Source organism: Crotalus tigris, unplaced genomic scaffold, assembly GCF_016545835.1.
Source record: "Crotalus tigris isolate CLP2741 ecotype Arizona unplaced genomic scaffold, ASM1654583v1 scf7180000019021.11574027:1482141, whole genome shotgun sequence".
Classification (NCBI taxonomy): Eukaryota; Metazoa; Chordata; class Lepidosauria; order Squamata; family Viperidae; genus Crotalus; species Crotalus tigris.
In genome coordinates, this window is record NW_024097333.1 from 389,156 (window position 1) to 401,595 (window position 12,440).

Below are 12,440 nucleotides of genomic sequence, written 5' to 3' on the forward strand. Positions count from 1 at the left end.
TGTGGGTCGGGACCCCATTTAGGGTCGAACGACCATTTCATGGGGGTCGCCAAACAAGGCTGTCCGCCATTTTTTTCCCTTCCCTTTGGCCACGCCCCTGGCACCCGGTGATGTATAAGTGGTTGGGGGTCACCACAACATGGGGAACTGTATTATGGGGTCACGGCATTAGAAAGGTTGAGAACCACTGCTGTAAACGGTGCAGGATGGTTATTCTAATCTCAGTTAAGGCATCAAATGAGGTGGAATGGGGTTAAGTGCTGGGTGTGCTTGCTATCTCAGGGCTGGATCAGTTGGTCCTGTGAACGCAGCTCTTATCTTCCAATTATTGCATTATTATCAAATAATTCATATTTGATATATGGGTAAATAAGGATGGGCAAATAAGATGTAGATAACGATCGGCAAACATTCCCAGGATTCATTGCCATCCTGGGCTATATCTGTCCCCGCTGTGCCAGGTTCAGTTCAGTGTGACTGTTGGGGTTGCCTGCTTGCTCTACTTGCGCACCTGCCAGCCTCTCTCTCTCTCACCAGCCCCATGGCGCATTCCCAGATGCCTTGCCCTCTCGTCGTCCTTTGCTCCCTCCTGATGCTGCCCACGGTGCTACTGCAGGTGGGAGTGCCAGGGGGTCTTTCCCCCGCATCTGTCACAGATGAGGGGGTGCAGAACGCTGCCGCCTTTGCCGTGGAGCAGTACAACGAGCGCAGCGACAACACCAACTATTTCAAAGTGCTGCGTATTGTGAAGGCAGAGACCCAGGTGTGTTTGTGTGAGGGACAATCAGGGTAGGTGGGCAGCCTCATAGGGTCCGTGGAGTCCTCGGAACGCTCTGAGCTTGATTGTTTTCTTGAAGACATTTCATTACCAAACTAGATAATATCATCAGTGCACGGATGGGTATTTGAAAGATTTTAGGAAAGAGCTCTGGAAACAGTGGAGGGGGATGGTGGAGGCAGTTTAGGGGGCTATTCCCGGGGGGGGGGGGAACTGCATTGCGTCTTGAGCAAATTGTGAACTGAAAGGACATGACTGTTTGCTTCCGAAATATTTCCAGCTGAACTGATTTTCTTTCTCTCAAGCTATGATCCTTCCAAGGTTGCATCTGATGAAATGAAGCATGATATAGAATTTATTATAACTTTTTTTTTTGCAGCAATTACCTAAACATTGTGGTACCCATTTTTTAAATCCAGGTGGTTGCAGGCGCAAAATACTATCTTACGGTGGAGATAGGGGAAACCGTGTGTGAAAAGAGCAACGGGCCAATGACGTACAGCGAAATCCAGAACTGTGAACTCCTTCCACAAGGGAAGGTAAGATTAGAGGGTTACATTTTTTGCAGCTGAGCTGATGAAAGAAGCCTTGTCTCAGCTTAGCTTCTCTGAACTTCTCTGTAATGCTTGTTTTGGATGATTCGTATTCATAGAACATAATAAAACAAAAAAATGGGAAGGCGGGTTATAAAAATGAGAATTATGAGTTCCAGGTTGAGTAGAGGAAAGCCCCTTAGCCAGTGCATCACACAGCATCCTAACTGGGTTAGTTCCCCCCCCCTAAATATTTGTAGATATTTCCCAGCAGACAATCTGATTATCTGATGGCTCTCCCTTAGTCTTTATATTATCCCCTTTAATAAATATTCTGTGACAAAGGACTATCATTTGGGGTACTTGAAGACTAATGTCACATCCCTGCGCAGCCTTTCTTTCTGCAGGCTAAATGAAACCAGTTCCCTTCATTGCTGTTCTTAGGACTTGGTTTCCAGATCCTCCTCTGCACTCACTCCAGTCTCTGGGGGTCAAATTGGACAAAACTCCAAGTGGGGCCTGACCAGGACAGGACAGAGAGGAACAAGGATTCCTCTTGATCCGACTCTTCATAAACAGCCCCCCAAGTAGTGGAAGACTGTATCAAGTCACTTCTAGGTCTTGTCTTTGTTAGACTAGCACAGGGGTAGGCCACCTTGGCTCTTTTATGACTCGTGGATTTCAACTCCCAGAATCCCTGAGCCAGCCATGCTAAGGGGAAAGGGAGAGGTTTCCAAGCTGAGCCATGCTGGCTCAGGAATTCTGGGAGTTGAAGTCCACGAGTCATAAAAGAGCCAAGGTTGCCTCACTCTGGCCTAGGCCTAGGCCGCTTTATGATTCATGGACTTCAACTCCCAGAATTCCTGAGCCAGCCATGCTGAGGGGAAAGGGTGAGGTTTCCAAGCTGAGCCATGCTGGCTCAGGAATTCTGGGAGTTGAAGTTCACAAGTCATGAAAGGGCCATAGTTTCCCCATGCTGGCTTAGGAATTCTAAGAGTTGAAGTCCACAAGTCATAAAAGAGCCAAGGTTGCCTCACTCTGGCCTAGGCCTAGGCTGCTTTATGACTCGTGGACTTCAACTCCCAGAATTCCTGAGCCAGCCTGTCTCAGCTTGGAAACCTCACCCTTTCCCCTCAGCATGGCTGGCTCAGGAATTCTGGGAGTTGAAGTCCACAAGTCATGAAGGGGCCATAGTTTCCCCATGCTGGCTTAGGAATTCTGGGAGTTGAAGTCCACGAATCATAAAAGAGCCAAGGTGGCCTACCCCTGGACTAGACAGACTTAGTTCCCTTAACCGTTCATCAGGGGATTTAGCCTCCAGAATCCTTATTATCTTTCTCTTCCATTTTCTCTGTGAAATGTCATCCATTTTGTTTCAACCAGCTCTCCAAACTGCTCTAGATCTTTGCAATCTTCTCTTTCTCCTCTAAAGTCTTCCAACTTCGTGTCATCCATCAATGGGATCGTCATTTGCTCCCCGCCTTCATCCAGGTCCTTAATAAATTATTAAGATGCGCAGAGCAGGACCGAACAATCTCGCCCCTTGCTCAGTTCTTCCTTCCAAACTTGGTTAAGCCGTTTTGGAGGCTTTCTGAGTTTGCAGGCTGGATGCTGGAGTGGGTTGCAATTTCCTTCTCCAATAGATCACGTTTTGTCAGAACTCTCTGCTATGACCTGTGCGTCTTGGGTGGCCCTGCACGGCATAGCTCATAGCTTCATTGAGTTACGCAAGCCCCTTCGTCATGACAAGGCAGTAATCCATGGAGGAGGCTGATCTTTCAACATGCCTTAAAATTCATTAGGGGGAGTTGTACTTCCTCTGTGGTGCTAGGTGGGTGGTTTGGTGACTCAGGGTTCCTTTTAAACAGGTGGTGGGAGTTCCAGGTCCTCAGAGAAGGCACTGAGTTCAGACAACCACTTTGGAGAGCCATTATGCAAGGGATTCCCATGGGAGTTTTGCATCACAGGAAAAGCAGCTGAAGACAAGTTAAAGTAAAGACAGTTTTTGTGTTCCCAAGAAAGAAGGGATACAACCTACGGTGATTTGTTATTCAACAACCTGAGTTGGACAAATGACCCAGCTGTAACTTGGCCTGCTTGCTTCCCATTTAAGCTGGTTGTGTGAACTTACTTTGCCATCGCAGTTTGCTTGCCATTCTCGGTGAACCAGGACTCAAATTGGGATAGTGCAACACGTCATTCCATGGGTCTCAGGAGATGGGATTTGTAGTCTGCTGAGCAACTTTGCAAGGTCTCGTTAAAAAAGGCCAGGCTAAGCCCTTTGACCAGAGGTGGTTTCTTCAAAGTTTCCCCAGCGCATTTAATTTATTTCCATGAATGTTTAACTGGGTTTAAAGCAGTGGTTCTCAACCTGTGGGTCGGGACCCCATTTGGGGTCGAACGACCATTTCACGGGGGTCGCCAAACAACGCAGTCCGCCATTTTTTCACCCCTTTTCCTCAGCTGTGCTACTCCCTTTTATTCTATTGGCTTTTGAAAGCCAATAGAATAGACTCTCTTGAATAGAGTCTAATTCTATTGGCTTTCAAAAGCCAATAGGAATTGTCCAGGCTGTCTCTGCCCTGCTGAGCCCGCCAAAAGTCCCATTCTGCAAACGGTGCAGTTGAGTAGTCCTCGACTTACGACCGGTTGAGTCGTCCTTGACTTATGACCGGTTGGGGGTCGCGGCATTAAAAAGGTTGAGAACCACTGGTTTAAAGATTCTCTTTTTTTCTCTTTTGTTCCCTTCCAGAAACTAACCTGTAACTTTGAAGTCTGGTCCCGTCCTTGGCTGAATGAAAATCAGGTGACAAGCATGAGCTGTTTCTAATCTGGGTGACTCAGGTGGACCTCACCTGCCGAGACCGACGTGGGCAAATGATTCTGAGAGCGTCTAGCAGCCAAGCGACCTCTTGGGTGCAGCTTAGTGTCTTCCAACAAGATCCCATGTATGGCCGTTCGCAAATCATGAATGAAATGGTTCATTTAAGTCCAAATTCAAGTTTTCTGAGTTTCTGAAATGGTTCCGTGACATACATGGGGGCCTTTTCTCGCTTCTCAGTTCTATCCTCTGTTCTATAATTTTCATCTTCGAGAAGGCAAATCAATATTTTGTTAATTCAGCTAGTCTTAATAAAGCGATCATCACTTGTTCCGGCTTTTGTTCATTTCTTGTCCAAATCCTATCCAACCGTCATGTTTTCACCTGCATAACACAAAGCTACAATGGCTTGTTCAATAAAGCCGCTGGCTAGAAAAACTTTGCTTTGTCCAGCTGGGGGAAACAGGGGTCTGCCTTGGGTTTTTGCTGCGTCTCTCCTAGCCAAGCTTCATAAGCTGACAGCCTGACACTAGCAACGGGGAGGAGGAGGGGAAGGGAAAGATTGGACTATAACGGGTAGGCCACCTTGGCTCTTTTATGACTCATGGACTTCAACTCCCAGAATCCCTGAGCCAGCCATGCTGAGGGGAAAGGGTGAGGTTTCCAAGCTGAGCCATGCTGGCTCAGGCATTCTGGGAGTTGAAGTCCACAAGTCAGAAAGCAGCCTAGGCCTAGGCCAGGGGTAGGCAACCTTGACTCTTTTATGACTCGTGGACTTCAACTCCCAGAATCCCTGAGCCAGCCATGCTGAGGGGAAAGGGTGAGGTTTCCAAGTTGAGCCATGCTGGCTCAGGAATTCTGGGAGTTGAAGTCCACGAGTCATAAAAGAGCCAAGGTTGCCTCACTCTGGCCTAGGCCTAGGCCGCTTTATGATTCGTGGACTTCAACTCCCAGAATTCCTGAGCCAGCCATGCTGAGGGGAAAGGGTGAGGTTTCCAAGCTGAGCCATGCTGGCTCAGGAATTCTGGGAGTTGAAGTCCACGAGTCATGAGGGGGCCATAGTTCCCCCACGCTGGCTCAGGAATTCTGGGAGTTGAAGTCCACAAGTCATGAGAGGACCATAGTTTCCCCATGCTGGCTCAGGAATTCTGGGAGTTGAAGTCCACGAGTCATGAGGGGGCCATAGTTCCCCCACGCTGGCTCAGGAATTCTGGGAGTTGAAGTCCACAAGTCATAAAGCAGCCTAGGCCTAGGCCAGAGTGAGGGGAAAGAGGGAAATTTCCTTAGTGTTGTTCGCACAGGAAAACCTCCGATTTAGCTTCTGCTACTTCTGTAACCGCTTAAGCTTTCCTAAAATAGTGTCAGGACCCCTCAAATAAATTTGCTTATTTGTTTATTGCTTATGCCTGTGTATTCATTTTGCTGGCTCAGGAATTCTGGGAGTTGAAGCCCACGAGTCATAAAAGAGCCAAGGTTGCCCACCCCTGGACTAGAGGACCCTTTGACTGGGATGGTATAAGGCTCCTGCCTTGAGTGGAGGGTTGGACTAGAAGACCTCCGAGATCCCTTTTTAGTCCTAGGATTCTGTTTTATGATTCCGTTATTCTCTTCAGCCACTAGAGAGCGCTATTCAACAGGCTAAAAAAAAAGAGGAAGCCCAGCACATTCTATCAAATAAAAGATGGATTTTTTTTTCCCTTTTAAACAATCGTTACAATCCAAAGAAGCTAAGTTTGAGAAAATCAAAACATTACAGGAAAGTAAATGGTGTATGACTCATGTGGAATGAACAGGAACAAAAAGAAAAAAAATGGAAATTAAAGATAAGAAGTGGAGCTGGGGTGGGCTTGTTGGAGTGGATGTGGGGGCAAAGGCAGCCTCTGATTTCTCGCAGGGTCTGATCCAAGGAAAGGATGTTATTGTACATTTATTGACTTATTGTGCCTTATTAATTTTATATGCCACCCATCTCACTTTTCCAAGGATGGGAAAATAGCTTTTTCTTATCCCAATGCTGTCAAGCTCGTTTGGGAGTTTAAAAAGAGGACTCCCCAGTTTTTTAAATGATGGGCAAGGAGATTGCAGAACACGGGGCTGTGATTGGAAGGAGCCTTGACAGCTGCAAAAGACCCCCCCCCCCGTCTCCTTGGGTGGACCTTCCCGATAGTCAAACCTTGTTCAAACTTTACAAGCAGCATGATGTACAGTAGACATTAATTTTATTTTTTTAGCCATTTTTTGGGGCTTCTTTACGGAATACAGTGGAGCTGCACATACTGAGCTTGGTTGTCACTGTTGTTACTATGGTGGCTTAGCAGAAGTGCTGTCAATCTTGTGCCATCATCATCATTTATCATCAACCTAGCCATGGTCCATCCGCTGCAGGATGGAGGCCTCTTCCGCATGTTTCCCACCAATACAGTCCTGAGTTTTCCTTTGGCCAGTTGGGCCCATGACCCTTCCTAATGTCCATCTTGCTTTAGATCTCTTTCGTGGGCGCTTTTGACCAAGTGGGATCCATTCTATGACCGTCTTAGTCCACCGGCCATCGGTTCTTAATAGATAAAAGAAGAGAAGAGAAGAGAAGAGAAGAGAAGAGAAGAGAAGAGAAGAGAAGAGAAGAGAAGAGAAGAGAAGAGAAGAGAAGGACGAGGGGGGACATGATAGCAGTGTTCCAATATCTCAGGGGCTGCCACAAAGAAGAGGGAGTCAAGCTATTTTTCAAGGCGCCTGAAGGCAGGACAAGAAGCAACGGAAGGAAACTAATCAAGGAGAGAAGCAACCTAGAACTAAGGAGAAAATTCCTGACAGTTAGAACAATTAATCAGTGGAACAACCTGCCTCCAGAAGAGGTGAATGCTCCAATACTGGAAGTTTTTAAGAAGAGACTGGACAGCCATTTGTCCAAAATGGTATAGGGTTTCCTGTCTGAGCAGGGGGTTGGACTAGATGATCTCCAAGGTCCCTTCCAACTTGATGATGATGATGATGATAGATAGATAGACAGTCAAACAGACAGACCGACATGGTTGGTAGGTAGGTAGGCAGGCAAGCAGGCAGACAGACCATCATTCATCATCATCCTAGCCATAGTCTATCCAGTGCAGGATGAAGGCCTCTTCCGCATGTTTCCCACCAATACAATCCTGAGCTTTCATTTGGCCAGTTGGATTCATGACCCTTCTTTCATGGGCGCTTTTGATCAAGTGGGATCCACTCTATGACCACCTTGGTCCACCGGCCATTGGTTATTCTTGTTATGTGACCAGCCCCATTTCCATTTCCATTCTTTTACTCTCTTGATGGCCTCGTATATTTTCCTTTGTTCCCTAATGATCCACGTGCGGGTCTTCCTATCTTGTCCCGTGATGCTGAGCATGTCTCTTTCTTTGCACCACTCGTAGCTTTTGTATTGTATTGTGAGGTTAGGGTCCAGGTTTCGACGCTGTCCGTTACAGCAAGTAGCACAAACAGCCAGTGTCAACTTGGGTACCAAGTTTCCACTGCAGGTTGGCTTCCCAAAGCTCCCTCCACAAAGGCCTTGCAGGTGCAATCGGAGATAAGGAATGCAGCAGGTGTGCCAGGAGAGGCGTGTCCTTGCCCTGCCCACCTGACAGGGAGGCTGTCCTTGGTCTTCAAGCTGGGCGTGGTGAGCGAGTCCCCGTCCCAGCTCCGATTGTGCCTTTCTCTTTTCCCAGCAAGTCGGCAGCTCCAGCTCCAGCCAGGATTTGGATACTGAAAGCAAAGCTAAAAGCTGCAGCTCCCCGTGAAAGGAAGGGAAGCCTGGAGGGCTGGAGGCCCAGAAGCAGCATCTTTGTCCCCACATCCCTGATTTGCAAGGCAGAAGGGCGGCTGTGTGGAAGACCTGGACAGATATTTCCTTGGGAAGATACTGCAGCCTTCCGGCCTCAACTGTGCGATGGTCAGAGGGGCCGTGAAAAAGGATCTTTCAGGGAATCTGTTTCTGCTCCAAGATGAATCTGACCGAGCTTTGGGGCGACAGGTGGAATGTCAGTGTCACAAACGGGACCTCGATGGGGATATTTGACTTGTTCAGTGATGACACCGCCTTGGTCTCACCGGATGTTTCATTTGGCGTAAGAATATTCATCACCACGATCTACCTGCTGGTGTGCGCGGGGGGCCTCTTGGGAAACAGCCTGGTGATGTACCTCATTTGGATCCAGAAGGACCGGTCCACGGCAGCCATTAACATCTTGGTCTTTGGCCTGGCAGTCGCCGACTTCCAGTTCTCCCTGATGCTGCCTTTCTGGGCCACGGAGATGGCCTTGGACTTCCAGTGGCCCTTTGGCCAAGCCATGTGCAAAGCCATCCCTTCCCTGACTCTTCTCAGCATCTACGTCAACGTCTTCTTGCTTACGGCCATGGGGGTCACCCGCTACTGGTCGGTAGTCTCGGCGGTGAAGGATGGGTTAAGGATGACGCCGCAAGCGGCCAAGTGCATCACTGCTGCCCTTTGGGCCGTGGCGGTGGGGCTCACTGTACCGACGGCTGTCTATGCCGGAGTGGTAAACGTTGCCGGGGTGGAACTCTGCCTCTTCCAATTCCCCAGCCAGTATCACTTGGGGATCTACCAACTCCAGAGAGTGGTGCTTGCCTTTGTAATCCCCTTGGTGGTCATCCTGACGTCTTACCTCCTCCTCCTTCGGTTTCTCAGATTGCACCACATTACCAGCCACAGCCTAACGCGGCATAACCAGGTTGCCGCCACCGTCCGCCTCCTCGTCGGCTGCTTCTTCATCTGCTGGTTCCCTAACCATGTGGTCACTGTCTGGGGCGTTCTGGTGAAATTCGAGGCTGTGCCCCACGATGCCACCTTTCACTATCTCCACACTTACGTCTTCCCTTTGACCACCTGCTTGGCTCATGCCAACAGCTGCCTCAACCCCATCCTCTACTGCCTGATCCGCCGCGAGTTCCAAGAAGCGATGAAGGACACCTTCCGCCGGCTGTCCTCCATCGCCTCCTACCAGATGTTTTCCTCCCACAGGGCCTGGGAGGAGGGGGAGCTGGTGGTTCTGCCTCTCGGCCCATCCGATGCTCCCCACAGTCCTCGAAGCGGAGCAAAGGCGGATACTGCCTTGTCTACCATCTTGGAACCGGAAAAAGAGGATTGTGCAGCTGGTGGACTCTGAGTAGCATCTTCTGGACCTTGAGGAAGGTGCTTCAGACCCGAGCCAAATTCCAGGATCCTAATGCTGACTGGGGCTTTTTCAAATCAAAGATCTGTGCAACTGGGGACGTGCCTCCGCTTTGGCTTCTTAATGCTGCAAGAGAGTTCCTTGACGATACCCAGATGCGTTGCTTGCTCCTCCAGTGAGTCGTTGCTTTCTCTTCTCCCAAACATCTAAAATTAAGAGGAACAGAGGTTTCGAACGAAACTTTGAGAGAGTTTTGTGGCTCTGACCCTGTTAGTTCAACAGGCTGATTCTGTGTAAACCACTTAAAGAGGACTGTAAAGCACTATGAAGAGGGATATAAGCGCTTATTCTATTCCAGTTGTGGTGAACCTATGGCACGCGTGCCAGAGGCGGCACTCAGAGCCCTTTCTGTGGGCACACATGCCATCGCCCCAGCCCCGCCTCTCCCAGTGGCCCCCTCCTCACCAGCAGCCCCCCAGAGGAGAGTCGCCACCAAGCGTGGCCCACATGGACCAGCGCAGCCAAGGACATGGCAGCTGGGCAGCGGGGACAAGACTCCGCCCTCGCGCCCCATCATGTGCAGTTGATGCTGTGGGGTGTGGGTAGAGGGCGCGGCCGCCTTAGCGCTGCTGGGCTGCCTGGGTGATATGTGGCGGGCCATGGATTGGTGAGTGGCTCTGCGGGCAGGCGGGGGGCAGGGCGGGGGCGGTTTTTGGGCACTCAGTCTCTAAAAGGTTTGCCATCACTATTCTATTCTATTCTATTCTATTCTATTCTATTCTATTCTATTCTATTCTATTCTATTCTATTCTATTCTATTCTAAATTCTATTCCATTCTATTCCATTCCACTCCATATTATTCTATTCTATTCTATTCTATTCTATTCTATTCTATTCTATTCTATTCTATTCTATTCTATTCTATTCTAATTCTATTCCATTCTATTCCATATTATTTTATTCTATTCTATTCTATTCTATTCTATTCTATTCTATTCTATTCTATTCTATTCTATTATCATGTTGGCGATCCTGTTTTTATCAGTAGCCGCACGAAAAAGTGCTGCTGAGTTTTGTCCAAACCAGTCCCTTAGATTTTGAAGCCACGATGTTCTTCTTCTGCCTGGACCTCGTTTGCCTTCCATCTTTCCCTGGAGGATTAAATGGAGTATGCCGTATTTTTCTGGGTGTTGCATCACACGTCTGAAATATTCTAACTTTCGTTTTTTAATTGTTTTGATGATTTCCCTGGGTTTTCCCAGGCGGCTGATCCCCTCCTCATTTCTGATCTTGTCAACCCAGCTTCTACGGAACAGCCACCTGTTAATTAGTTAGGGACAATTAATTAACAGGTCCTCCTGGCCTTCCATCACAGACCAGTTTGTGTCTCAGAAATGAGGCAGCTGTGAGAAAAAAAAACCAGAAATGAGACAGGCCAGGATTGGGTTGAAATCTGGACTGGAGAAGTCAAGGGGGGGGGGGGGATGACCACTAGGCTTTTGCACGCCCGTCTCTGAGTTCATTAAAGGCTGATCCAGTCCAGTTCGAAACTTCTGCTTGTGTTTCACCTTTCTCCTTGGTTCCTGCTGTCCTGCTGTGCATGGGGGGGGTCTCTGAACTGCAGCCACATGGAAGGAAAGTCATGTGTTGCGCATGTTTTCCGTGGAGGATGGGGATGTCTGTGGAAAACTCACCTGACACTAATGAACATCTTTGTTTTGGGCCAAAATAGTCAGGGAGAACTTTGGCAGGGTGGGGCACTGTACAGCAAGGATGTGTGTCAAGGATACTGTGCGTATTTACACAACACTGCATTCATAGCTGAAGAGCCAGGCCAGGACAGTTTTGGACACAAATGCCCCGAGGAAGCCAAATGTCAGAAAGTTCAGGTGTGTCGACTGGACTTTTGTGTTATATCAGCCAAGCTAAATGAAACCTCCACTTTCTGAGACAGTCTACCTGCGAATCATCTCCTGGCTGGATGCAAATGGGGCAAGGGAAGGCCCTGCATGAAGGCTTGGTGCACTTCTCACATGCCTTTGCTTGGGCTCCACTCGCAAAGAACTGCAAGTGGCAACGAGAGACAGTCTCAGTTGCTGCCAGAGCACCTTCTGAACGTGGCTCCTTCAGGGATTCATTTTTACGCTGCTGCCTGCCATGAACTGGGAGCAGTTAAAGCAGTGGTTCTCAACCTTTTTAATGCCGCGACCCCCAACCAGTCGTAAGTCGAGGACTACTCAACCGGTCGTAAGTCAAGGACTACTCCACTGGTGCAGCACCATTTGCAGAATGGGACTTTTGGCAGGCTCAGCAGGGCAGAGACAGCCTGGACAATTCCTATTGGCTTTTGAAAACTCTCTATTCAAGAGAGTCTATTCCATGGGCTTTCAAAAGCCAGTAGAATAAAAGGAAGTAGCACAGCTAAGGAAAAGGGGGGAAAAAATGGCGGACTGCGTTGTTTGGCGACCCCCGTGAAATGGTCGTTCGACCCCAAATGGGGTCCCGACCCACAGGTTGAGAACCACTGAGTTAAAGGCAGGAACCACCCAGGCCAAGGTCACAATTTGGAGATTCCCAGGCAAAACAGCCGTAACCAGGTTTTCAGCAAATGCAATAAACCCAGTTTTCAGTTTCCTTTGTGGAGTCGTTCAATTGTTGTGAGAGTCAAAACAGAGATGCAGATGGGGGGGGGGGATGTGACACCGACTGCACTCCAGGACGAGGCAAGGCAACTGTAGGACCGAAGCTCTTTCAGTAGCCGGCGCAAAGCGAGTATCCTGGGAAAGGCTCTGCTTGAACTCGCCTCCCTATTTAATTAGTTCATGCCGAGTTTAATTTCCTCCCCCCCCCCCCCCGCCTTCCGACAAACACTGGAAACTGCCCTTTTACCCTAAAGAGGACATTCCTGATTGTCTTGTGTGCCTCTCATTTTGCATGTAAATAGGGAGCCAAACAGCAACTTTTGTTTACTTCTGCTTTTTAAACCAACTGGCAGTTGATTAGTCTGCAATGACGAATTTCTGAAGATTGTGAGTGCTAATTCTGCCTTAGCCATGAAGGCACACTGGGTGACTCTGGGTCAGTCACCAAGAGATTGTGAATTCTAGTCCCGCCTCAGCCATGAAAGCCCATTGGGTGACTTTTA

At 48.7% G+C, this 12,440-nt stretch overlaps 2 protein-coding genes across 2 annotated transcripts; both read left to right on the forward strand.

Moving 5' to 3' along the window:
- The first annotated feature begins 455 nt into the window (after positions 1–455).
- On the forward strand, positions 456–4,464 carry LOC120314910 (cystatin-1-like). Its single transcript, XM_039358474.1, has 3 exons — positions 456–763; positions 1,198–1,317; positions 4,064–4,464. The coding sequence occupies exons 1-3, from the start codon at positions 542–544 to the stop codon at positions 4,139–4,141; spliced, it is 420 nt and encodes a 139-aa protein (XP_039214408.1). The 5' UTR covers positions 456–541; the 3' UTR covers positions 4,142–4,464.
- A 3,342-nt stretch (positions 4,465–7,806) lies between these two features.
- LOC120314912 (relaxin-3 receptor 2-like) lies at positions 7,807–9,767 on the forward strand. The gene has a single exon (XM_039358482.1). The coding sequence runs from the start codon at positions 8,107–8,109 to the stop codon at positions 9,286–9,288; it is 1,182 nt and encodes a 393-aa protein (XP_039214416.1). The 5' UTR covers positions 7,807–8,106; the 3' UTR covers positions 9,289–9,767.
- The last annotated feature ends 2,673 nt before the right edge of the window (positions 9,768–12,440 follow it).